Raw genomic sequence first — 23,810 nt, 5'->3', positions numbered from 1 at the left:
GGAGGAGTTTCTATTCTGAGCCCAGCATCAGCATAGCTGGAAGAAGAGAGGTCTCTAAGGGAAATCTCTTATCTTGAGACCACTCATGGGAAAAAGAGTGTCTTTTCCAGCACCTGGCGATTCCTCAGAAGTAGAATGCTCAGAAGCATTTGGACATCGAAGAAGCAAGTGGCAACCTCCTCCATCGCATCCCTCTTAGGTTGTCTCCTTTCTACCTTTGTCTCTCACCTGAACCTAGAAGTCCCTGCTCTAGTTTACATCAATATGTTTTGAAGCCAGTAAATCTAGTATTGGGGCAGTGCTTGAATTACAGGGAGCTGAGGGTGCCTGGTCCCTCCAGTTACTGCTTTTATAAGGCAATGGAAGCATGGTTGGCCAACCATGGTAGTTGAGGTTTTCCTCTTCCCTCAACATTTCAGGCACTGTGTTAGGGCGCCAGCGGGTTGGTGCACTGAAGAGCAGCAGTCAGTGTCAGATAAACAGAGGTCCAACAGTAGGGGTCAGGAGCCAGCCGAAGCCAGGTAACAGTACCGGGGTCAGGGGAAGCCGAAGTCAGTTTGAGTCAGGAGTCAGGGAAGCCTAAGTCATGTACAAGCCAGGAACCAGGAAGCCACAATCAGGGACAAGCCAGGAGTCAGGAAGCCAACGTCACGAACACAGGAATCAGGAACAGGACGAGCAAGAACAACCACGGGCTCCAGCACAGCAGGTGCTGGTGAATGGAGCAGCCGGTCTTCCTTAAGTAGCCGGCTCATAACCACGTCTCTTATGAGCTGCAGCTGCCTCTAATTGCTCTCTATGCCTCTCAGCTCTACGTTCTACAGCTGAGAAGGGAGGGGGGCCACCGGTTCCTTCCCTCACAAGGGCCTGATTCTGGCTCGACTTCTTCCTTCTCCTGTTCTGGTCTGTCCACTTCCCTATCTGGTTCTTCCTCTTCTAAGGAGTGCCGCCACCAGTCTTCTCCAGGTATGAATTTCTCCATTTCCCCAGATTCTTCGATGGGTGCAGCCTTGCCGGGGGTGGGGGTGGGGGGCGGGGGGCTTGCCACCACTCCTCCTTGTCTGGCTCAACCCTGACACTGCGTAGAGGGAGATAAAGGAAAATTGAGTAACATGTGCATTCTAAATTCTCCTGGAAGAATAAATAAAACACACCATGTCTTATTTTAAAATGCTGTCGATCATTTAGCTACTTGGAGCTCACAAAGGTATAAAGCTGTGCTACATGCACCACAGGCTCTGGGAGAGAGAAGTTCCAGTGTGTACTTTGAGTTGGTTTCCTTTAAATTAAGTCACCAGAGGCATTACTGTGGTAAAAGTGTTTAGTTTCACATATATGTAGGTTAAGTGTAAGCTGAGGGTTCACAGCATTAACACTCCCAACATATTCTGCTCCCACATTCATGTTTTTTTTAGGGGCTACTAGTGCCACAGTATTGGATTCTTATAAAGGACAAGTTGGGCCTCTGTGTCTCTTTCTACCTTAGTCCCCTTACTACCAGTTTATTGCTTGCTTTCACATCTGCACTTTGATGAAATCACTTCCCACACGAAGAGGGTAAGCTAAGCTCTGATTCCCAAATTGTTCTCTCCTTCCTGAAGAACCCATCCTTTGAGAGGCACCTCCTTGAGGAAAACAAGATAGTTGACCCCTCTGTCAGTGTCATCAAGATAATCTTCAGTGATGCTGCTGCTTCCATTAACCTCCGCTGACCAGACCTCAGTCTTGCAACCAAGAATCACATGGCTGCAGCAGACCCGTCTGGTAACATTCAGACTACTGCCTCCTCCTTATCAATGCATATGTACTTACCTAGAAGTAAGCCCTATTAATTAGGATTGCACCTTAAATAAATGAGTTAAAAAATATTGAACAGGAACATGAAAAATCATCATCATCTATGGGTGCTTGGAAATAAAAGCAGGAAGTCACAAAATTAGAATCAGCTTGGAAAAAGTGAAGCCAAAATATCTAAAGAGACAGTTTAAAAAACCCCACAGGAAATGTGGAAATTTGTAGAAGATAAATGACAATAAATAAAAGGGGTTTTTGGAAACCTCTAGGAAATAAAGCAATAAACTTTTGGGATTTGCATTTAGCAGCAGATTTCAAAAGACGTAAATATTACATAAGGCAGGCGCTTTGACTGTACTCCTTTTGGTGCCTGCTAAAAGCATTTTTGTTTAGACAAATCTACCCAGAATGCTGGTGTGTGTTTAGTTTATTGCTGGTTTTAATTTTTTATTGTTTTAATTGTTTATACTAATAATTTTACTGATTTATTTCTTTTGTAAACTGCTTTGAGGGTTTTAAAAACAATCAAACACTATATAAACTTCGTGAAATAAAGAAATGTTTTCTCTAATTTTGAAGCCTATCAAGTTTGTCAAAAACCTTAAGGAATAACTTTAAACTTCTTACTCTGGAGTAGTTCTTATGACATAAATGGAATTCCTGCAAAGTAAGTAGTCAGACCTTGTAAGAAAAGCCTCATGAACTATGTGTCATAATTGAACGGAAATTGAACAACTCTGACAACATTGCAACTCTGAATGAGTGAATCTCAAAGCTAAGCAAATGCACAGACCTAAACTAAAAATGGCAGTCAAAAGGAAAGCTAGAGTGAAAAATTCTCAGACCTTTTCAACTTCAAAACAAAATAAAAAATAAAAAAATCCTTCCAGTAGCACCTTAGAGACCAGCTAAGTTTGTTCTTGGTATGAGCTTTTGTGTGCATGCACACTTCTTCAGATAAGGTGCTACTGGAAGGATTTTTTTATTTTTTTATTTTGTTTTGACTCTGGCAGACCAACACGGCTACCTACCTGTAACTTTTCAGCTTCGTAGGTGTTGCGCTTTGTATGAGTCCTTGCTTTCTTTGCATGCATGCATGATGAAATCGCTGTGATATGCTATCACAGGACCTATTGTACACACATGGTTTGCCTGCTGTGTGAAGAATGATTCCAGAGCCTGCAAGGTTGGCAGCTTTTCTGTAGATTGAAACCATTTTAACATGTATGTGAAGATTTTCATGCATGGAGATCTGCATTGTCGCCACACTAATTGCAGCAGATCAGTCAGGCCAATGTGTTTGTTTCTGATCAGTTAGCAGCTGTAAAGGTAATTGGAACCTGCCAGGTTCTGGTAAGCATGCCTTTAAAAAAAAAAAAATGAAGTTGGCTCTGCTGTTGGTGAATCACAAATATACTGCTGAATTTTACCTTGTGAGAAGTTCAGCAGTAATCCTGGTACAGTATATGCCTGGACTAGGCAGTGGGGAATGTTGGAACGCTTTTCTTTCTGTTAATGTGCTTAGCATGTTTTATTTATATGGAATGTGGATGTCATTTCCACTCGATTGACCACTACCCCCCTGCAACTCAGAAGTATCTCTTCAGGGTTTCTGGTTTCCTTTTGATAGTCTACAGTATCTCCCCTTAAGCCTGAAAATGTATTGGAAGAAAATCTGGAGCTATTTGATGCTGACATGCCATTTTTGCTTTTAATTTTAAGAGGGAAAATGAACCACAAGTTTCTTTTAAAGTATCAGTTGGTTATTATTACTTTTTTGTGAGGTTTTTGGACTTGGTTGGTTCCCCCCCCCCTCTTGGAAACTTTCGGGGATTTAATGCACTAAATATGTTTACCAGCAGTGTTTGGAAGCACAACATTGCAGCTTTTTCTAATTTTCATTGTCATCAATATCCCACAATCTTTTCCAGTTTAAAAAGACAGCCCAATCATAAATGTGTTTACTCAGGGCTTTTTTCTTTTTCTTTTTTTAAGCTGGAACTTGCCAGAACTTAATCCTGGCACCTCTCAGGTGGGTGCAATTGCCATTCTAAGAGAAAGAGGGAGGTGGTTCAAGGTGACTTCTGGCACTTACTTTTTGAGAAAAATATCACCGTGTTTATTTGGAAACAAGACTCACAGGGACAAACTGTTTCTGACTTCCTTGTAATTATGATGGCAGCCATGGCATCATGCAGAATTCCTATACTTAATGGCCAGGAAGTAGCAAACTATATATATTCACACAAGTTGGCAGTCACACATACCCCCACCCTTGACATAGCAGACCACTTTTGAAACTGAGGTGACAATTTAAAAAATACTATGACGTGGCATAAACACCTGCTGTTCAAGGTGTGTGTGTGTTCTTAAAACCCTACAGGCCTCTGGGTATGCTTCAATTAACAATTTGGATGCAAGTCCAATGTTCCTACATCCCATGCTGAATATCACTGATGATTCAGCGTATAGGCTGAAACTGTTGATTCTTTGATGACATAAACATATTTTTAATAGTACCATAGAGCACAAAGTATAATATAATAGTGGGATTTAAAATCTATACAGCTTTTCTATTTAACCTTTATCATTTAAGTTTGAAAATAGGATAATTATTTTCAGGGGGGTGGAGGAAGTGAACCATGTTTTTTCCACTCTGCGTTTCCCATTGCTAATAGCAAAGTTATATAGTAACACAATCCACAAAACAATGTTCCCGATAGCCTCTGTTTAGGAATGAATGACAGCAAGATTAAGTGGATTTGTCCTGTTGCTATCAACTCTTTCCAGGCATATTAACCAAGCCATGTGAAATTTTTTTTTTTAATAAAACAAAACAATTTATTTCTCTCGTATTCCTTTCCCTAGGAAGCTCTACTACACATAGAGAGGTTTGTGGCTGAATTAATCATGTTTATCTCCAGAGACAATCCGTGGTTTCATTTTACCTTTATGAAAGTTCATAGGAAGTTCATAATTGGATGTCCATAACTATTCTATGGAGAGAAGGCCAAAGGAAACGTCACAAGGAGTTCTGTGATTCTCTCCGCTGCGTTTTTTTTTCTTAACCAAAATCAGCCAGGGTAGACTGGAATGCCAGACAGATGTGAGGAGGACAGAAAGGGATGGCTTAACCCTTTCTACTCTAGCCCCACAGTTCAAAATCAACCTTCACAAGCTGGTTTAAAAAAAACAAAACTTATGAGGAACAAATAAAGGCTCCCCCATATATGAACAGGGAGTATGCTGAAGGAGATTTGACCTGGAAAGTGATCAGAAGGGAAAGGGGTTAAGTCTACTAGGATTTGCAGGTGCTCAGGTTGCCTTTGGTTTAAACCAGGCATAGGCAAACTCGGCCCTCCAGATGTTTCGGGACTACAATTCCCATCATCCCTCACCACTGGTCCTGTTAGCTAGGGATTATGGGAGTTGTAGTCCCAAAACATCTGGAGGGCTGAGTTTGCCTATGCCTGGTTTAAAGAAACAACCCCAATGCATAGGAGAATGAATCACAGACACCTTGCAATTTGCCTCTTATTTTATTTATGTACAAACTTTTTTAACAGCACCTTTCTTTTTATTTGATAAAATGTTTTATGCGAACACTATTCTTGCTGCTATGTATACATTCATATTGGAATTTAACTGCAAAGGTGGCAGAAATGGCTGTGAAAATTGGGTGCACATTGTTTTATAACCACAGAATATGGTTTCTTAGTAGGTTTCATAGGCTGACACTCAATGTGTGATGCTGAAAACTTACATCTGTGCACCAAAAGTCTTTGTGTGCTTTCAGATTCAGCAAATTAGAACTGGAGGAAAGTAATTAGATTTTGTGCTTTTATTTGCTGTTTATTTAATTGAGAACTACCAGCAACATTGGCTGGTAAGTGCAGAGATGGTCATCTTAACGCAGCTGATGTAAATCTTTGGAGTTAAGGAAATTTGGATATATATGCAGGACATAGATGGAAGGCCACCTTAGAACCTGTCCCTCTGAAATCCTTGAAAAGGGGCAGAGGATTTAGAAGCTTAACAAATAGAAGATAACCAACATTTTTGCTGGAGGGAGCAAGTCAGTTCTGCTGCAGTGAACCACATAGGCAGATAACACTTGCAATTAAAGTGCTTCAGGAGTGTTTAATTTCAGTTACTTCAACAGAACACCAGTGTGGCCAGACTACACAATGGAGAAATGGAACATCTTTCCAGGTCCTGGATCTGCAGGGGATCCGTTAATTCATCTGTTCTATTTTATGCACAGCTCACGAGGTCGTAGGCAGCTCCTAACCATGAATCTACCTGGAGTCTGCCGCTATGGCTCCAAGCTTGACTGCTGCTATGGCTGGAAAAGGAATAGCAAAGGGCACTGTGAAGGTAATAGCAACAACCTTTCATTCCCTTGTCTCCAGAAATATATCCCTAAATATGAATGGATTTGACTTCCTGACGGGCCTGCCAGTGGTTTCGAAAATAAAGAAATGAAAGCTGCATAGTGCTGTTTGAGGGTTTAAAACGACAAGACAGGGTCTAGTGAAAATGTTCTTTTGCAAGAAAAAAAGTATTCTGATCATTTTAACTGATTTGCTGTACAGCACAGACCAACTATTAATCATTTAACAGATGCCACATACCATAATCTATCCATTGATATACATGGATGAGAAGAAAACAGTCCATTAATATTATATTAACTGATACATATATTAGCACTGTTGTAGTAATTACCATAACACATAGCATCACAATTACTATATGAAAAAATGCAATTTTCTGCATTATTATTTTTAACTTGTGGTATAATGTTTCATCTTGTTCCCCCCCCCCCTCCTATTAGTCCTGGGCAGATGCTGTACTTTCCAGGGTAGCCAAAATACCTGATTTCCTGGGCTCATTCCATAACAATTTCACAAACGTAGCTCATGGAAGAAAAGAGCTGCCGCTATTACACAAAATGAACCACGTATCTTGGAGGAGTCTAAGGTGTGACTTGTAGAGTCCACAAATAGAATAGAATCTAAAACAAAAAAAGTTTTATCGTAGGATAGAGTTGCCCAACTAAACCAGAAGACAAGCAAATAAAATGGCTTAGGTGATTTTCCTCACATCCACAGATACTCTGCTTTCATTTGGACAACATCCCATGTGTTTTCCCCATCATGCTCAGCTGTGTGATGAATATGTGAGCTTTGACCTGTAGACTTTGGTCTGGCTTACTTTCTTGAGACATATAGGTTATTTTCCAATTCCGGTACTGTTATAGTCTGGATTGCATTGGGATATGTGGAGCCCTGGTATGATATGTGTATAGTATTGCTTGGTGCTAGGATTCCTGTGAACATATGCAGTAGTTGTATACCTTAGAATAAATTTTAAAAGCACCTTTTATAGGCTCTACCCGTGAGCTCCACCTATTACTAATCTTTATTATTATTATTTTAAGAAGATCACTATGGGATTTCCATGCTCAGTTTTTACCCCAAAGCTGTAGTGTTAGAAATTAAAAAACCACAGGGAAAATGCAACCTTTAAGCAAGCCATGCAGAGGTATTTATAGCCAGGTGCTTTTGATTAAGTGGCAAATGTTGTCCTCAGGTATTTACGTTAAATGGAGTATTTGCTAGATTTTAACTGTATAGCATCCTAATGCAAATGCACCTGAGGATTATCTGTGTTGTTTTCAGCCCTCTGTAGAATTACTTCAACGAAGAACCTATGGTTCTTTAATGACCCCTAAGATTTTAATAAAAAATAGTAAAAACACAAGGGAGAGGTTGAAATCTTTCTCCAGCTGGAGTCTGGCAAAGCTGAATGAACTAATAAAATGTTGACTCTTGGAGTCGTCTCTTTCGTAGACGCTGCATCTGCTGTCCTGATGAGCTTAGCTTTGAATATATGGGGCAGATGAACAAAAGTTCACATCATAATTGATATGCTCACCAGACTGTTGTCCAATCAAAATAGCTGCCAAAAGAGCTTTTTCTCCTTGAACCTTTATTAATGCATGTTGCAGATAATAGCTCTAGTTGAAAGCATTGCCATCTGTTGAATAGAGAAGTCCTTTATTAATAATTTTTGTATTGTTTGTATAACCCCAGTTCAGCTGCTTGAGTACCGTATATGGTGTGCTAAGAATGGATAATAATGTGAAGTTCTTTTTAAAAAAGCCAGGAGAGCTTCCCACCAAAAAACAATAGAATATCTCTGACTAGTATCCATTTTTCAAAAACTTTACATTCTTCTCTTGGCAGATATCTGGTTTGAGTCCTGCATGATATATGGTGAATATATAAATTAAGATGCAGACGTTCTGTGCTGTATAGTTGTACCTTGGTTCTCAAACGCCTTGGTACTTGTACGTTTTGGCTCCCAAATGCTGAAAACCCGGAAGTAAATATTCCGGTTTTCGAACGTTCTTTGGAACCCAAACATTCAAGCTCCTGCAGCCAATCAGAAACTGCACCTTGGTTTTCGAAAGTTTCCGGAAGTCGAACGGACTTCTGGAACAGATTACATTTGAGAACCAAGGTACAACTGTATTGTTTTTTCTTTATTGCACTGTTCCTTTCATTAGACTACTTTTGGTCAGGATTTTTATAATAAACACCTTTTTCCTGCTGGCACAGTATCATTAAACCATTTGGAACAAATGATGGTTTAAATTGCCAGATATTGATGTCTAATAGATTTTAGAATAACATTTTGGGAGACTCTGAAATTCAGTCATGTTAAGTTTGGAAAGTTCTGAACAGTGGCCAAGGACTTCTACGATTCAGCTAAAAAACAAACTAAATTCCACATGTATTCTGTGGAGTGGAAACCTAAATTCTGTGACCAAAAGCCTTATAGATTTAAATGTATGGATAGGAGATATAGAAACATGGTACGTATTTTACTTAACCTTGACTGCAGAAGTATCACTGGACATGTGAGCATGTTATGGGAGAAACTGCAGTATGGGACTGGAGTTTTTTTTTGCAGGGTGGGGAGCTGGACATCGGAGGAGTTGAGGCAAGTGCTTCAGACGTCCCTGTCCCTACTCTTTTTGTGGATGGATTAGCTGCATGAATTTCTAGAAGTTCAGAGCCAGTTCATCATCCCACCTCTATACTTCATGTTTTGGGATTCGCTCAAAAGCCAGGTGGCCCTTCTCTCATGCAGTCAGCTTAGGAAGAGTGTGAAGCTGCCAGTCAGAAGTCCACATGGAAGTATTTGCATAGAAGGACAGTCCTCACATGGAAGGCACCCTTTATTTGAAGGACTGTCTAATTTAACCCATTATAACATCACCTGGGTGGCAGTCTCAGAAGGCATACAGGTCACCTGATCCCAGGTTTCTGTGCTTACAGTGAGATGTATTTCTGTTTCAATTAAATTATTTATTTAAAGCATGTGTAACCAGGGCAGCTTACATACAATCAATCAATTAAACAGGGTTTCCCAAACTTGGGGTCTCCAGCTATTTTTGAACTACAGTTCCCATCATCCCTGACCACTGGTTCTGCTAGCTACAGATGACGGGAGTTGCAGTCCAGAAACAGCTGAAGTTCCCAGTTTGGGAACCCCGAGTTAAAACAAGATAGCCTCTGCCTACAAGCTTAACAGTCTAAAAGATACAACACCCAGTGAAAAGGGGTGTGGAGGGGAAGGGGGGAGCAAACTCAGGTGCCAATCATTAAAGTCAAAACAGTAGTGCTTGGCATGGCAACAGTCCACAGTTCAGGGACCTGGATGGAGCTGGTCTTTCAGCAGAGCTGATGGAATGAGCCCTGCTTCTCACCTCTCCCACCGAAGCAGCCTGCTGGAGTAGCTTTTACTAAAATTAGAGTAATTATTTATGCATTTACAGACATAAATATACATTAGCACATGCAGGTCATATGCAAATATCTGTGCCCTCCCTTTTCTGGTGATGAATTTCCACTTTTTTGGCAATGTGCAATGTATGAGTTTAGTAATAAAAGGCATACAAATACTGGCGCCTCTTTTTGTTCTTAAAAATTGTGGCACTTACTCTAACAACTTCATGATGAGTGCCGGCTCCTGCTTTTCTAGAAAAAAGGCACTGAGTACAGGTAAGAGTAAAAACTGCTCATGGTCACCAGTTGGTCTGAATGTGTATTGTGTATGTAATGCCTAATACTTCACTAAACCACTGCTGAAGCACCAGATTAATTGAAATTCAGATCGGCATGGAATTTTTTTTTGGGGGGGGGATATTGGAAGCCATCGTTAACTTTGCTGTTAGTCATACCCAGTCATACCCTGTAGGAAGAAAATCTAATAAAAGTGAAAAGACTTCAGTTGTTCAGAGAGATAGCTGTAAACTCTCAGAAAGTAGGATTTATGGCAAGCAGCCATTGTGATGCTTGGGTGGTATATTAGTTTCTGATACGGGAAAGTGTTTAGGTCCAAATGTGAGCCTCTTTATTCCTCCTGCGCTCTCACTGTAATTTCCAGGGGAAATTAAGTCACTCCAGAAAGAATTTGGATCTACAGTAACCTGAAGCAAATCTGGCAATGATTGGAAACAAAATCAAATCAGCAACGACGTTATGTTGAAATAAACATTTTCTGGAGAATATTTATTAAATTCCATAGTAAATAGGAAAGAAAAGACAATGGTATATTACAAAGAACAAATCATATATAACACAATTACAAGTTTTCTTGGTGTGGTTTGATTTGCTAAAGTACAAAGTAATTTGGTTTTTTTTAAATAAAAAAACACCCAGATTCTAAATACATGCGGACATTTTTCAGACCAAGGAATTAGACAAACTCTGCTTTTGGTCTTCTTAAATCCTTTTCTTATTATCACTGTTTTCCAAATATATACTGAAGAATATACCAGTTGGGTTATCTATCTTCTGCGTTTTCACTTCCTATTTCTCTCCTCCTCCTTCTACAGCTACTTGTGAACATGGGTGCAAATATGGTGAATGTATGATGCCAAACAAATGTAAATGTTTTCCTGGATTCACAGGCAAAACCTGCAGCCAAGGTATGTACAATTTATCATTTTTCTTGTAAGCGGTATGCTTCAGCTGTCGCATCCTTTATTCTCTAGCAGCAGCATGTACATTCTTCAGGAGGTGCGCACCCCTGCATTTCGGGGAGACCCTTTGAAAGGTCAAATTGTTATTTCTGTTATATTTAGATCAGAGTCCTCCTCCTTTCCCAATACACACAAACACACAAACAAACCCCCTTTAATTTGAGTATGAAGTTGCAGTGATTTGTGTTCCTGCAACTATAATAGGCACATTGTGTTCTTATAAGAACATCTGGTGCCTCTTTCTAAGTGTAAGAAATACAACTTATAGGCTAAGGAATCTTGGAATCGACTCAACCTAACACCACTTCTGGCATCTCACTACTGTATTGAGCTATGCATTCTCTGTGGGCTAGGAGAAGCTGTGCTCTGGCTTGCAAGGCCACATGAATAAGGGAGCAGAGGCTGATGTCATTAAAGCTGGACTGGAACAGAAGGCCTGCTCAGAAGAACTCTGGCTTTACAGGAGTTGCGTGACTGTGATGTCCCATGAAGGGTGTATGCTATATTTTCTTGATGAAATTTACATGTTTTACTATCGGGCAGTAGGCAAAGAAGTGACAGCGCAGGCAGAAGAGCCAAATCTCCCCATGTCTTTTCCCCCCTGTGCTTTAAAGCAACTGCTGGAGGAAGTGTGACTTTTGGATCAGCTGTGGAAAAATGGTCATCCTCTGCGCCTGCCTTTTGTACTTGCCCTTTGCACTGTTTCCCTGATTTAAAATCACCCCTTTGCTGAAGCTGGTATTCAAAGTGAAGTAGGGGGATAAATTTGTAATATGTATATCTGTGTGTGTCCCCTGTGTGCCAGTTAGAGTGAGGGAAATGGCACACGAATGCCCAAATCCCCCGAGTGCCAGGGCTCCAATCTTATTCATCTCCTTTTCATTCAATGAAAGGATGTCAAGAGGTCTGATCATAGGTCTTCAAAGTATCATAAAGTTTGGCTTCTAAGTTTCATTTATTTTGATGAGAGAAATACGAGCATGTGATTAACCTTGGCTAGACTGAGGGCTTATCCATACTTACCTTTTCTCCTGTGCTTTCTAGGCAGATGGCCTTGCATTCGTGGTCCATGTCTTAGCCCTCCCCCCCCCTTTTTTTTGCCTTGCTGCTTTCCCTAGGAAAACTCAATCTTTACTGCTGAATTGGAGCAAACGGCAATTCAGGACCTATACCTAGAAATGTGGAGCGAACATGAACGAGCTCAGTGTCTGTTATATGTGCTTCCCATTACCTGCAGTGGACTTTTACACTAGGCAATGCATGTGTGCGCATACGGCAGTTTAAACTGCATTCAGGGCATTCCATGGGTGCATGTTTTTGCTTTCTCATCATCTTTGTCCGCAGCTTAACATTTCCACTCAATTAATTTAGATGTTTCTGATCTGTGGATAAGTTGGGGGGGGGGGTTCTAATGTAAAATCTCAGGTTACCTGAGTATGGGTACACAGAAGTGAATTGTGTGGGTATGACTTTTCAACATACGTGGTGATGTTTTACTGGGTGCTAACCCTAACCCCCCTTTTTTGCTGTGGTCTAAACCACTGAGCCTAGGGCTTGCCGATTGGAAGGTCAGCGGTTCGAATCCCTGCGATGGGGTGAGCTCCCGTTGCTTGGTCCCAGCTCCTGCCCACCTAGCGGTTTGAAAGCACATCAAAGTGCAAGTAGATAAATAGGTACCGCTCCAGCGGGAAGGTAAACGCCATTTCCGTGCGCTGCTCTGGTTTCGCCAGAAGCGGCTTAGTCATGCTGGCCACATGACCCGGCAAAACTGTCTGCAGACAAACATCGGCTCCCTCGGCCAGTAAAGCGAGATGAGTGCCACAACCCCAGAGTCATTCGCGACTGGACTTAACTGTCAGGGGTCCTTTACTTTTACCTTTTTTTAACCCTAACCCTTTGTTTCCACTTGCTCATGGCTTGAGCTCTACCTATCCATTTTGTCTCCATCAGCACAAAGGAAAGGGTGCCACATGCCTATTACTATTGGTTGTTGCTGAAGGTTCCTTGGCAGTGGGAAGGGGAAAAAAAGTTAAAACAGCTGTTTTCTGTTGAACTGCTCTTCTGCAAAACAGCTGTATTAAAAATAAAATTGGCTCATGCAGGTACAGCAGATGGGGAAGGGGAACAAAAATACTCTCTGCAAATCCCTTTCTCTCAAATCGCTCTCCCTGTCCTGCTTTATGCGTTTTGTATTTGTGTGTGAAATGTGCTGCTTATGTTCTTCTTCTGAGCCACACCACAGCTTTCTGTGTTGGGAGGGAGCAAGGCTATGGAAAATGGAGGCACTTTGTGTCTTTGCCTGCCAGCCATTCTTCCCCTGGCAAGACACTCCTTTGTGGGTTGCCGGTTCTCTACCTGGTGGTGCTGGGTGGAACACACAAATATATATTTATTTTTGAAACTGCTGTTTTGCGTGAATGTGTAATTTGGAAAAAGATGACGTTGCTGTTTTGCCCACTGTGAAACATTGGCTCTGGTGAAACTTTATTACTATGTTATTCCACAGACAAAACAGTTCTTTAAAACAAAAGGTGTGCACTCACAGGTAAACAAATACCTGTGTGCGTGCCCCCAATGGAGCTCAGGTTTCCACAACTTCCGGAGGCCACAGAATTAGTAGCTGAGGGGAGAGGACAATGACACTCAGCATGAATACATCCCATAAAGCACCACCCACTAGTGTGGACAGGAAACATTGAGACAGATTTAAATGGAAAGTGCTTGGGGGGGGGTGTCGAAGTATGCATGGATAATCCATGCTACACACATGTGCATTAACACCCTGGTGTGTGCACAGCCAAACTGTCCTTGCTCTTTTCTTTCCTCTCCAGTTTCCCTAGGGTAAGAGCTATTTAAATCTTCCAGTCAATATGTAGAGGCTGTGTTTTGCCATCTCAGAATTTTCTACAGTGGTAATAGCACTCAAAAGTCCTCTTATCCGAAGTGTCTGTCCATTTTAATGCAGTGGCTACACATAAGTGCCATCAGTTGCCAGAGCTGTGTGGTGGTTTTGCAAGGGCAATACATGTAAAACAACGTGAGTTATTTTGTGAGTTATTTTGTCTGTCTTGGGGAAACTTTTTCAGCCTGAAGGTGGATTCTGCTCTGGGACTAGCAAATATCCTCCATCATCCAAGTAGGAAGTCAAAACAGTCAAAATAGCCCCTCAACTTCATGAAGGCTTAGGGGATGTGGGTTAGGAAGGCGTGTCGATTCCTCTCCACTAGTCTCTGCTAGAAGAGAGGTGTGATGGATGCAGCTGGGCCCTGTCATGACAGAGGCTTCACACTTGGCCTGGGAGTTTCCCTGCCAGGAGTTTGGTGCGTAAAGCCCTGAAACAAAGAGAGGCAGGATGAAGGTGGCTTTCTATCCAAAGTCCCACGGGGTCAGTTCTCAGGCTCTGCAACTACACCAACCTGGAGCTGGCACACAGCAAAAAATGGAAACTGCCTTTTGCACTACATTCCACCCTGGCTGGCATGAGCTGGCATTGTTTCAAATGTAGTGGTGGCTCCATGAATGCCCCTCATTAGGACTTTTCTGCTTTGCAAAGATTTATTTTCAGGTTATGAAAATTTGCTTAGGAGTTTAAAATTTGCCAGACGGTTAAAACAAAGTATTTAAAACTGGCAAGGTGGCATTTCTTCATGCCAGTTTGTCTTTACAGATTTAAAAAGCATTTTTTTAAAAAACAAAACAAAAATCTTTCTCTTTAAAAAAAAAAGCATGAAAGGAAAACAAATAAAACCATACCCGCATTTGTAAATCTCTGAAAATGGAATTCTGTCAATGTGTCCAACAGATTGAATTAAAGACTGCTTTTGTACATAAAAGAAAACCACGAGGAAATATAACTGACTGGTTAAGATCAATAGTAAAGGCCACTGGAAAGCAGACGATAAGCATTTTCATTGTTCTAGTAGCCAGGAAGTATGCCTGCCTATTCAGGAAGTATATGAACTTCAAAACAGAAAAGTTGATTTAGATCAATGATATAAAATTGATGCTTCAAGCTTGGCTTTAAATCAGTGATTTACAATGCCTTAATAAATCATCCAGCCACAGCCAGGTAAGCGAACTAACTTGTTTGCTTGTAAAAGAAATTTACATTTCTTGTTTTCAGTTACAGATACTTACCATACCTAACTGAGAACCTCTGAGCTGTGGAGACAAGTCCACGTGGCCATTCAGCATATAAACAACAGTGCAGCAGCTGTTTTCTTTCCTCCCTTCCCAAGACAATCTATCTCCTGGTGTAAAACACTTCCCCAGATTCCGTCAGGTGTGGTGGTAACTTCCTGCTAGTGCTCCTAGCACACAGCCCAGCAGATGGTCTGCTGAATTCTTTCTTTCTTTCTTTCTTTCTTTCTTTCTTTCTTTCTTTCTTTCTAGAATCTGGCTCACTCGAATCCTGGAGATATTTTCTCCCTATGAGAATTTAAGCTGTAAAATAGCAACTGCAGTAAGCTATTTTGTTTTCTTCCAAAGATCTGCAAACTCATTCCCTCCACCCCAAATGATTTCTGCAGATCTCAATGAATGCGGATTGAAGCCACATCCTTGTGAGCACAGATGTATGAACACGCATGGCAGCTACAAGTGCTATTGTCTCAATGGGTACATGCTCATGCCCGACGGCACCTGCGCAAGTAAGTGATGGATATTACACAAGATGCAGCACGTGAGATGGCAGTCAAATCCATATTGTAACTAATCATGAAATAACCTGTGCCTCATAGTATGAAACAGCTAGTTAATTTATACTATTACAAGTTTGGTGGTGGTGGTGGGGAGTAGGCCATATGCTGAGACCCTTCTAACCCTTGGATCCAGCAAATGTTAAAGTATAAGCCAGGCTAGCTTCCTGGTGACGTAATGGGACATTAAGGGAACAAAGGAAGTGGCTCAGGGCCAGAGGACAAATGGGTGGGGCCCCTACCTGGTGGGTCTCCTCCCTCAACTGGGTGATAGTTAGAAGGACAAAGGCAGAGTGGAGAGCAGAAAGTAGAGTGGTGTTGAGCTAGAAGCAAAGAAGCAGGTGGAAGACATGCTTGATTTCTGCTGGAATCAGTTCCGGGTTTACATATAAGCTAAACAAGCTATAGATTAGGGCCCCACTCTCTTGGGCCCCCCAAAAAAATTAAAGGAAAAAACTGGATGTACATTTCCAAAATATAAGATAAAAAAGAAATAAAATAAAACCTACATACAGCAACAGTGTTTTGTGTTGCGTAGGTCCATAAATTACCATATAGCATATATTCAACACAAAAGTGACAATTTGTTGATGACAAAGGACAGCTGGACATATAAAGGGCCCCATTACCTTCATTAGCTTAGGGCCTCATCAAACCTAAATCCGGCCCTGGCTGGAATCCAAGGCTGCAACTATGGGAGAAGCAGAACCTCTTGGGGGTGTTCATGCTGTGGACCCCTCAATCATAGGTTCAGATTGTATATATGTGTAAATAAACCATACATCATAAAGACACTATGGTCTCCACTGTGCCTCATTCAGAAGGAAACACGAACCCGAGGTAAGCGCCTAGAACCCCAGGAGACTGGGGTGGTGTGCAACAATATCATAGGAATCTTTCAGTGCTCCAGTACAATTAGCATTAAAGGATATGCTGAGCACGCTTTACACTTAAAGCTATATAGAGAGCATTTTAAACTTCAGCAAATTAGTGTTTGTTGTTGTTGTTGTTGCACCTCTTAGGAGCCAGTAGTGGGGCATTTCTTTTCTTTTTTAGCTCTGTCCATTTTTTTTTACTGCATGTAGATAAGACAGAAGGAACCACATCTGAAAGCTGAGTAGAGCTTTTAAAAGAGGACTTGGATTTATGAACACATTTTCAAAGGTTTCTGTTGCAGAGATTTTCATTTCACACTTACAGATCCCCTTGAGAAATTAAGCTTTCCCAGTGGGGTGGTGTTAATTTAGAAAGGGGTAAAGGACAAGTTTCTAACCAGATTATTTTCTCTGAATGCAATGTTGAAACTGCCCAAAGTGATAAATAAATGAAAATGTACAATTTACTAGTTTGGAAGTATTAGCAGTAAAAAGGAGAAAGTTTTTAGTGGTTTTGTTGCCCTTTTATAAGGGCTAACTCTTTTTCTTGCAGCTGACAGATTGAAAAGCAAAATATAAATACCCAGAAGCAATTCTTCCTTATGAATTGTCAGGTGTGGTTTCCGAGCTACAGAACAGTTTAGAGTAGAAGGGGGAAAAAAGCAGGCAGCTAAGTTGTCACGGAAGCCTTGCAGATGATATCCAGAGAAACCTATTTAATGGCTGTAATATAAAAAGGGAAGATGCACATATGTAACTGGAGCCTTTTAGTGCAATCATACCCAGCCCTCATATTGGCGGCTGGTGTGTACGTTAGGATGGTGTGAAGGTTTGTCTCTGCCAGTGGAGAGGAGCTCTCGGGGGGGTGGGGTGGGGGTGGCTTTTCCAGCTTTAATCAAGTGGTGCAATGCTGATAGTGATGGTTCTTCCCCTTGCAGTAGCCATCAGTAAGACCCAAAATGGGACACTTCCAGGCAAGGTGCTGGAGGCTTTGGTTCAGCTGGATCCAAGACCTGGGGGTACCCCAAGGGCTACAGTCACTCAACCCCTCACATAGAGCTGGCATATCTAACAACAACAACAACAACAACCCACCTTCTGCCCCACCTGCCCCCTATCTTCTGTCCTGGCTGGTGCAAGCTGGGATGACTTTGAATGCAGTGGTGGATCTGCTGGTCTCCAGTCTTATTAGGATTGTGCTGTTATTTGTTAGCTAGCTTGCTTATCTATCTATCTATCTATCTATCTATCTATCTATCTATCTATCTATCTATTGCATTTCCATAGTGCCTGTCAAAACTCCCAGGGTAGGATACATATTAAAACATTTAAACCAATATACATATAAAATGTTAAGTTAAAATGCAGAAATAATTGAAGCAGCTATATATAGATCAAACCATAGGTTGTTTTTTAAGAAAACAGCAATGATGCTGGAATGCTTGGGTAAAATTTAAACAAGGTCAGCATTAGGTAAGCTTACCAAGGAAATGCCTTTTTATATTACAGGTGCCACAACTAAAAAGGCCCTCTCACCAGTCACCACTTGCCTAAGCTCAGGTGCCTAACCTGGGGCATACGATGAAGAACATAAGGTTCATGCAGTCTCATGTGGTAGACATGGGTCCTTCAGGCAGGCAGGTCCCAACCAATTTAGAGCTCCACAGATAGCTAGTATTACGTTGAACTGTGCCCTGTGAAATGGAACAGCAACCCATTTAGCTGTTTTTAAAACTGGCAGTATGGTTTTGCCACAGCGTTCCCACTGGCAAAGAGACAAACCACTTTTTAAATCAGAGGCTTGTGTTTATTTGGCAGTGGGAATAGCAGTAGCCAAATAGCTAACGTATGTGCTCATGTTACTTTTTTTTTTTTTGCATGCCAGTGCATTAATGCTCTTAGGGAAGGGATTTTAAGATCATTATCATCTGTTAATGAAACAAATCCTCTTACGCAGTTTTACCTATGGCTTTGTCAAGTAACATGTTTTTCAAGATTCCAGGAGCTGCGCCATGGTGAATTGTCAATATGGCTGTGAGGAAGTGAAAGATGACGTGCGATGCTTGTGTCCATCGATCGGACTTCAGTTAGCGCCAAATGGAAAAACATGCATAGGTACATCAGCATCCCTTTATGCTCTTGCTGTCATTAGCACAACAGTTCCAAGAATCCAACCTGTGCTTGCTGAACACCATAGAATGGCTATACTTTTAGAGCAAGAGTGAGTAAACTTTTTGGCTTGGTGGGCCAGGTCCTTATCTGTCCCCACTCCTGCTGGTGAGCTTTGAGGCAGCGTCATCTGACTTTCACACAAACAAATTGTGATGAATAAACAGGTGGTCTGGAACTGCCTGCAGAGTTTGGTGGGTTTTTGAAAGTCCCTAAAAACCAGTTTTTCTTCATGTTTTTAGACATCTAATATATCCACTCTCCAACTGTAGCTATGTGAGAAGCCCCGGGAGAAATGGTTTGGAGGTTTTATTCTTTTGGAAAGGGGATACTTCCTCATCCCAATGGGCTCTAGGGATCTTTTAGAACCTAGGTGAATCTTGACAAGCACAGGAAATGAACTCTTAGCTGTGATAACAGTCTCTCATAACCTTTCAGGCAGCCTATTCATTAAACACATCAAACTGGAAGCATAGCTCTGCAAAAGCCTGCTACTTTTGTCATACAGCTGCAACAGGAAGCTGTTCATGGATTTCATGACATGAGAGTATTTTTAGGAACTATAGAATGAACCCTTATGGATTCTTGGCTCAGCAGTTAAACAAGAAACATGCCACAGAAGGAAACACTGCTCCTCTTCTCCCAAATTTGTCTGTATAAATGGGATTATTACTGCCTCTGCCATCCTCCCATCGTTTAATTAATGTTTATTTGAGGCTTTTGTCCACAGCATAAAATCATGAAACACAGTTGAAATCTAACAGCCAAGTTCCTCATGCACGCATGTTAGTTGTTTATGTTTGCATTTTCTTTATTTATAAAATACTTCACTATACTTAGAGCAAGAAAAATAATCCTATCTGGTTGGGAGTCGATGATTCCAAATTAAGGACTGCACTTTAAACATAATTACAGACATCTGAGTTTTGTAACTTTCTGTTGTATATTGAAATCGTTTATCCATAATGCATGTATTTATAGAAGGGGGGAATTCTAGCCAGGTGTCCATGTGAACAGAGTGTAAATTGCTTTGTACTTTTTTGTGCCCATTCAAGCACTGATATGAGCTGTTTCTGTCTTGAGACGAGGAGAAGAGGGTAGTTATTTCAAGCCTGGAAAGGAAGAGGGATGAGAGTAAAATAGAAGGGGGGAAGGATTTGGCAGGGTCCCAAACACTTCTGTTCTGAGAAACTTGAATGAAGCCTAGGATAGGAATTTAATACATAACCTAAATTTACTAGGGACTAGAAAGCTTCAAACATTTGCTACATAAATCAGTGAGATCAATGAATTTTGCTGAGAGTTCAGTTCCTGTAATTTTAATAAAATAGGCATGCACCTGTTGGATATTTATTTATTATATGTATATATTACATATTATATGTATATGTATATATGTATATCCCTTTCTTCTTTGATGGAACTGAAGGAGGCATACAGTGGGGTTCCCAGGTATGGGCTGAACTTGCTTAGCTTCAAAAAAGTTGAACAAGTTCAACAAAGTTGTGTGCCTCCAGATCATGGCCTGGGTATCAGAACAGTGATGTTGTGATGTTGTGTCAGCTCTGAGTCTCAACTACTAATTGACTTTCCAGAAATCAGTCCTAACCAACTGGCCTGGTAATACCTAACATTATTTACACAGCCTAAGAAAGAGCTTCAGAGATCTTAGGCAATAATTTAGGGTTGTTGCTGACTTCCATCTAAGACAGAATTTGGAACAAAAATTGGGTCTTGGGGACAGGTGAGGATTTGTTGAAATCTTCATGCTTACACTTCATGCCTACACTAGTTATGTGTGGCTTAGAGTGGCATGCATACAGGAGGAACATCAGGGGACATATTATGGGTGGCAACTATGCAGAAGGACTAGATGGATTTCATCAGAAATTGGTAGGCTTTAATCGGGATAAGCAAAAGTCAAGCTGGATTCCAGACATGGATTTTGCACCTCTCTAGTATGGGACATACCATATCAGCATTAGTCATTTTATTCACAGACATGACCGTTAAGGGTTTGTTTAACCACCTATTATCCTTATACCTTTTCCTTGACCTTATCAGATTTCATTTTCATATCTTAGATATTAATGAGTGCTCCAGTGGGAAAGCTGTTTGCTCTTTCAACCGCAGATGTGTCAACACATTTGGAAGTTACTATTGCAAGTGTCAAATTGGATATGAACTGAAATATGTGAGTGGCCGATATGACTGTGTAGGTAAGAACTAGATTCTAGTTTTCCGTGTGTGTCTACACATGCACATATATGCACATATTTTCCTTTTCTCATAAACTTGGCTGATTTTGGTGTATTTTTGAACTGTAGTATAAATTTTGCTTGTGCTTGTTTAAACTAATACCCTGAAAACCACTTTTAGACAACTTTTGGGACTTTCTTGAGTCTCTACTGCCTAGTGGCAAATGAATTAAAATAAACACCTTTCTTTATATATTCTCTTTCTAGACTGATAAGTGGAACCTATAACATAATATTACAGTGTATCCTCTCTCCTGAAAGGAGCACTCTCCTTCAGAGTCCCCACCACTCCTTCCCACCAAGCAGAACATTCCATTCCCCGACTCCTGCACCCAACATTCCAGTTTTATGTTTTCAGCTATCACTCCACATTGAGAGGCTACACAGTAAAGTGCATCCACGTGGCACTTTTGGGTGTGTTGGCTTCTTAGGCTTGATTTTTTTAAAAAAAAAATGTTGTACATCTGCAAGCCTTGGGAATTCCTCCAACCTAGTATCTCTTCCTTATTTCTCATTGGCCCTGTTTTGGCTACAAGCTTGGTGATACTCACCACCTGAAGGAATGATGGAGCATTCCTTTGTAGTGTAGCTTAGAGTGTCAAAGAGAATAACATCAATGAACGATCAAGTCTAGGGAATCTAAACGTTTGTTTGCCCTGTGGATGTGAGCTTAATTTCTAATGAAAAATAGTTTCCAGGTCTGTTTTGATGCCATGTGGATGGCTGCATACAAGACTTAACATCTGTGCATGCATTTGTCCTGGCAGGCAACACTTTATGCTTTGTAATTATTAATTTTAAAAAAATCAATGTTTGTAAAAAAAAAAATTTTAAGGTTTGTTTAGGAATTCTCTGCCCTCTGCCTACTAGTTTTCCACCAAATGCTTATCCCCATTAACGGTCTAGCTCCAGTCCCCAAAGTGATGTAAACCAGAGAAATACAATAAATGGGCAGTTTGTTCAAATAGAATTTTTGAATCAATACTCATTTATTGTTAAGATCCCCCCTTTATATTCATTGACAAATGCAATCTTTAACCATAGCAATTACAAAGAGGTTGCCAACATTTTCTTCTGATACGGTTCTTGTGCTTCTATGACAGGCAGGAATTAAACAGGTGCAGCTTTTCTCAGCATGAAAATAATGCTTAATTTGTTTTAAATCTCTGACTTCTCTCTGTCTTCAATTATTTGTTTTCCCCTGCCCGCCTCCCCCACGCCCCTATTCCTCTAGATATAAATGAATGTACTACAACTATACCTAAGTGTAACTTCCACGCAGAGTGCCTCAATACTCAGGGATCCTTCAAGTGCAAATGCAAACCAGGCTACAGGGGCAATGGATATGAATGCTCTGGTAAGTGCAATAGAAGCGTCATCGATTTATTCTAACACCTTTCTCAAATGATGGGAAGTTGGGACATTTTCAGAATGTACTATGTCTTTTTGTTTCCTATAAGATCCTGTGAACTGCTTACTGCTATCAGGAATCTAGTCAAGGGGCATCATTAAAATTCTCTTTTATGTTCTTTTCTTTTCTGACAGTTGGTCTAGAAATTTAATAAACAAATAATCAGAAATCCTGGTAAAGTGGGGAATTTGAGGTTGGGGCAGGAGGTAGAGATACTTGATACTCTGTGAAGATGAAAATGACCACAATCTTCATGTAGTTACATTGGTTCAACTTTATATTTGTTGCTTTGTTTTGTTGTTGTGGCTTTGGGAAATCAAGGGGGCATGACCCATAAGGGCATTTCGTTCTTTTGTATTTACTGTGAAACAAGAACCAAGCCTTGCACTTTCACCATGGAAATGTTTCCTCAGTTCTTGTTAACTTTCCTAGTACAGGCCAGCCCAAGACATTTCACTGCCTGAGGCGAACTACAAAATGCCCCCGTCCTCACCAGGGAAGAAGGTGTGAGGGAAGAGCTACATAATGCACAAGGGGGGATCCGCAGGAATCTGCTGTGGATCCTGCTACCTGATGCAGTTGCCTTACCTCGCCTTAGGGTGAGCCGGCGCTGATCATAGTAAATACTTCAGGGGGGAATCCTAATTCCCATCTGTGGGTGGAAGAAGGCCTGAGCAGTGTAACATCTGAAGTTCTGCCACTCACATTGGCCATGGCGGAAGGTGATGGGGTGGTTTAATCCTATGTTGCTGTGCCATCTCCAGTCTGGTGCAGCGTAGAGACCCATATTGGGCCCATATTTATCACAAAACAAATGTTTTCAGAGAATTTCTTCAACATCATAAATAGTGCTTTCGGGTTCATTAAATACTGTATACTAAGCACACTGTGGAAATTCAATTCCACCTAAAGGGGGATTACAATTACAGTGCGAATATTAGCTCTTTCCACCTCATTTGACATACCTTTCCATAGTTCAGTCTAGACATGGCTTGCGTGATTGCCTGAGGAACAAACATTTTTACCATGTCAAACTGATTTACCCTGCTAGAACCCAAGGTGAAAAAAAGCTGATTGGGGTGGGGTGGGGTGAGGACTGTGAACATATTGAACATTGGTTTCAGCCTATGAACTGTGGCATCTTTAGTGTTGTCTGGGTCTGGCTGAGGAATCTGATATGAGTGGACTTGCAGGGATTGGATGTGCTAGATGAGGGCATTCCAATCCCCCAAACTGAGCACCATGTCATGCCCCCTTGATTTCCCAAAGCCAGAACAACTTGGCTGCGCAGTAAGAATATTTCATTACTTATAGAAAGACTTCAAAGCAAGAACTGCAAGCAGATGTTCTGGTTTGCTGGGCAGTCATTCTGTCTTGAAAACCTCAGCAGACTCTTTATTAAAACGCTAGGGGTTTGCCTTTCTTATTGCTGAGAGGAAATTTGTAGGGAATTGGGGGTTTCCAGTCAATTTTTCCTTGCTGTACCCTGAATAAAGATTTCAGTGAACCATGTCAGTTAAATTTCACAGTGTACATCTTTTACAACCC

At 41.0% G+C, this 23,810-nt stretch overlaps 1 protein-coding gene across 1 annotated transcript in view; it reads left to right on the top strand.

Annotated features, from left to right (window-relative positions):
• EGFL6 (EGF like domain multiple 6) overlaps window positions 1-23,810 on the top strand; it is a 41,050-nt gene that overhangs the window by 3,230 nt on the left and 14,010 nt on the right. The window contains exons 2-7 of the mRNA XM_033147401.1: window positions 6,059-6,171; window positions 10,706-10,798; window positions 15,382-15,501; window positions 18,420-18,539; window positions 20,678-20,812; window positions 22,086-22,208. Of these exons, the coding sequence (XP_033003292.1) occupies window positions 6,059-6,171; window positions 10,706-10,798; window positions 15,382-15,501; window positions 18,420-18,539; window positions 20,678-20,812; window positions 22,086-22,208 (704 nt within the window). The remainder of the gene's footprint in view (window positions 1-6,058; window positions 6,172-10,705; window positions 10,799-15,381; window positions 15,502-18,419; window positions 18,540-20,677; window positions 20,813-22,085; window positions 22,209-23,810) is intronic.

This window comes from Lacerta agilis, chromosome 4 (assembly GCF_009819535.1).
Source record: "Lacerta agilis isolate rLacAgi1 chromosome 4, rLacAgi1.pri, whole genome shotgun sequence".
NCBI lineage: Eukaryota > Metazoa > Chordata > Lepidosauria > Squamata > Lacertidae > Lacerta > Lacerta agilis.
Note: the sequence above shows the minus strand (reverse complement) of the source record. Positions and strands in the feature narration are given on the sequence as shown.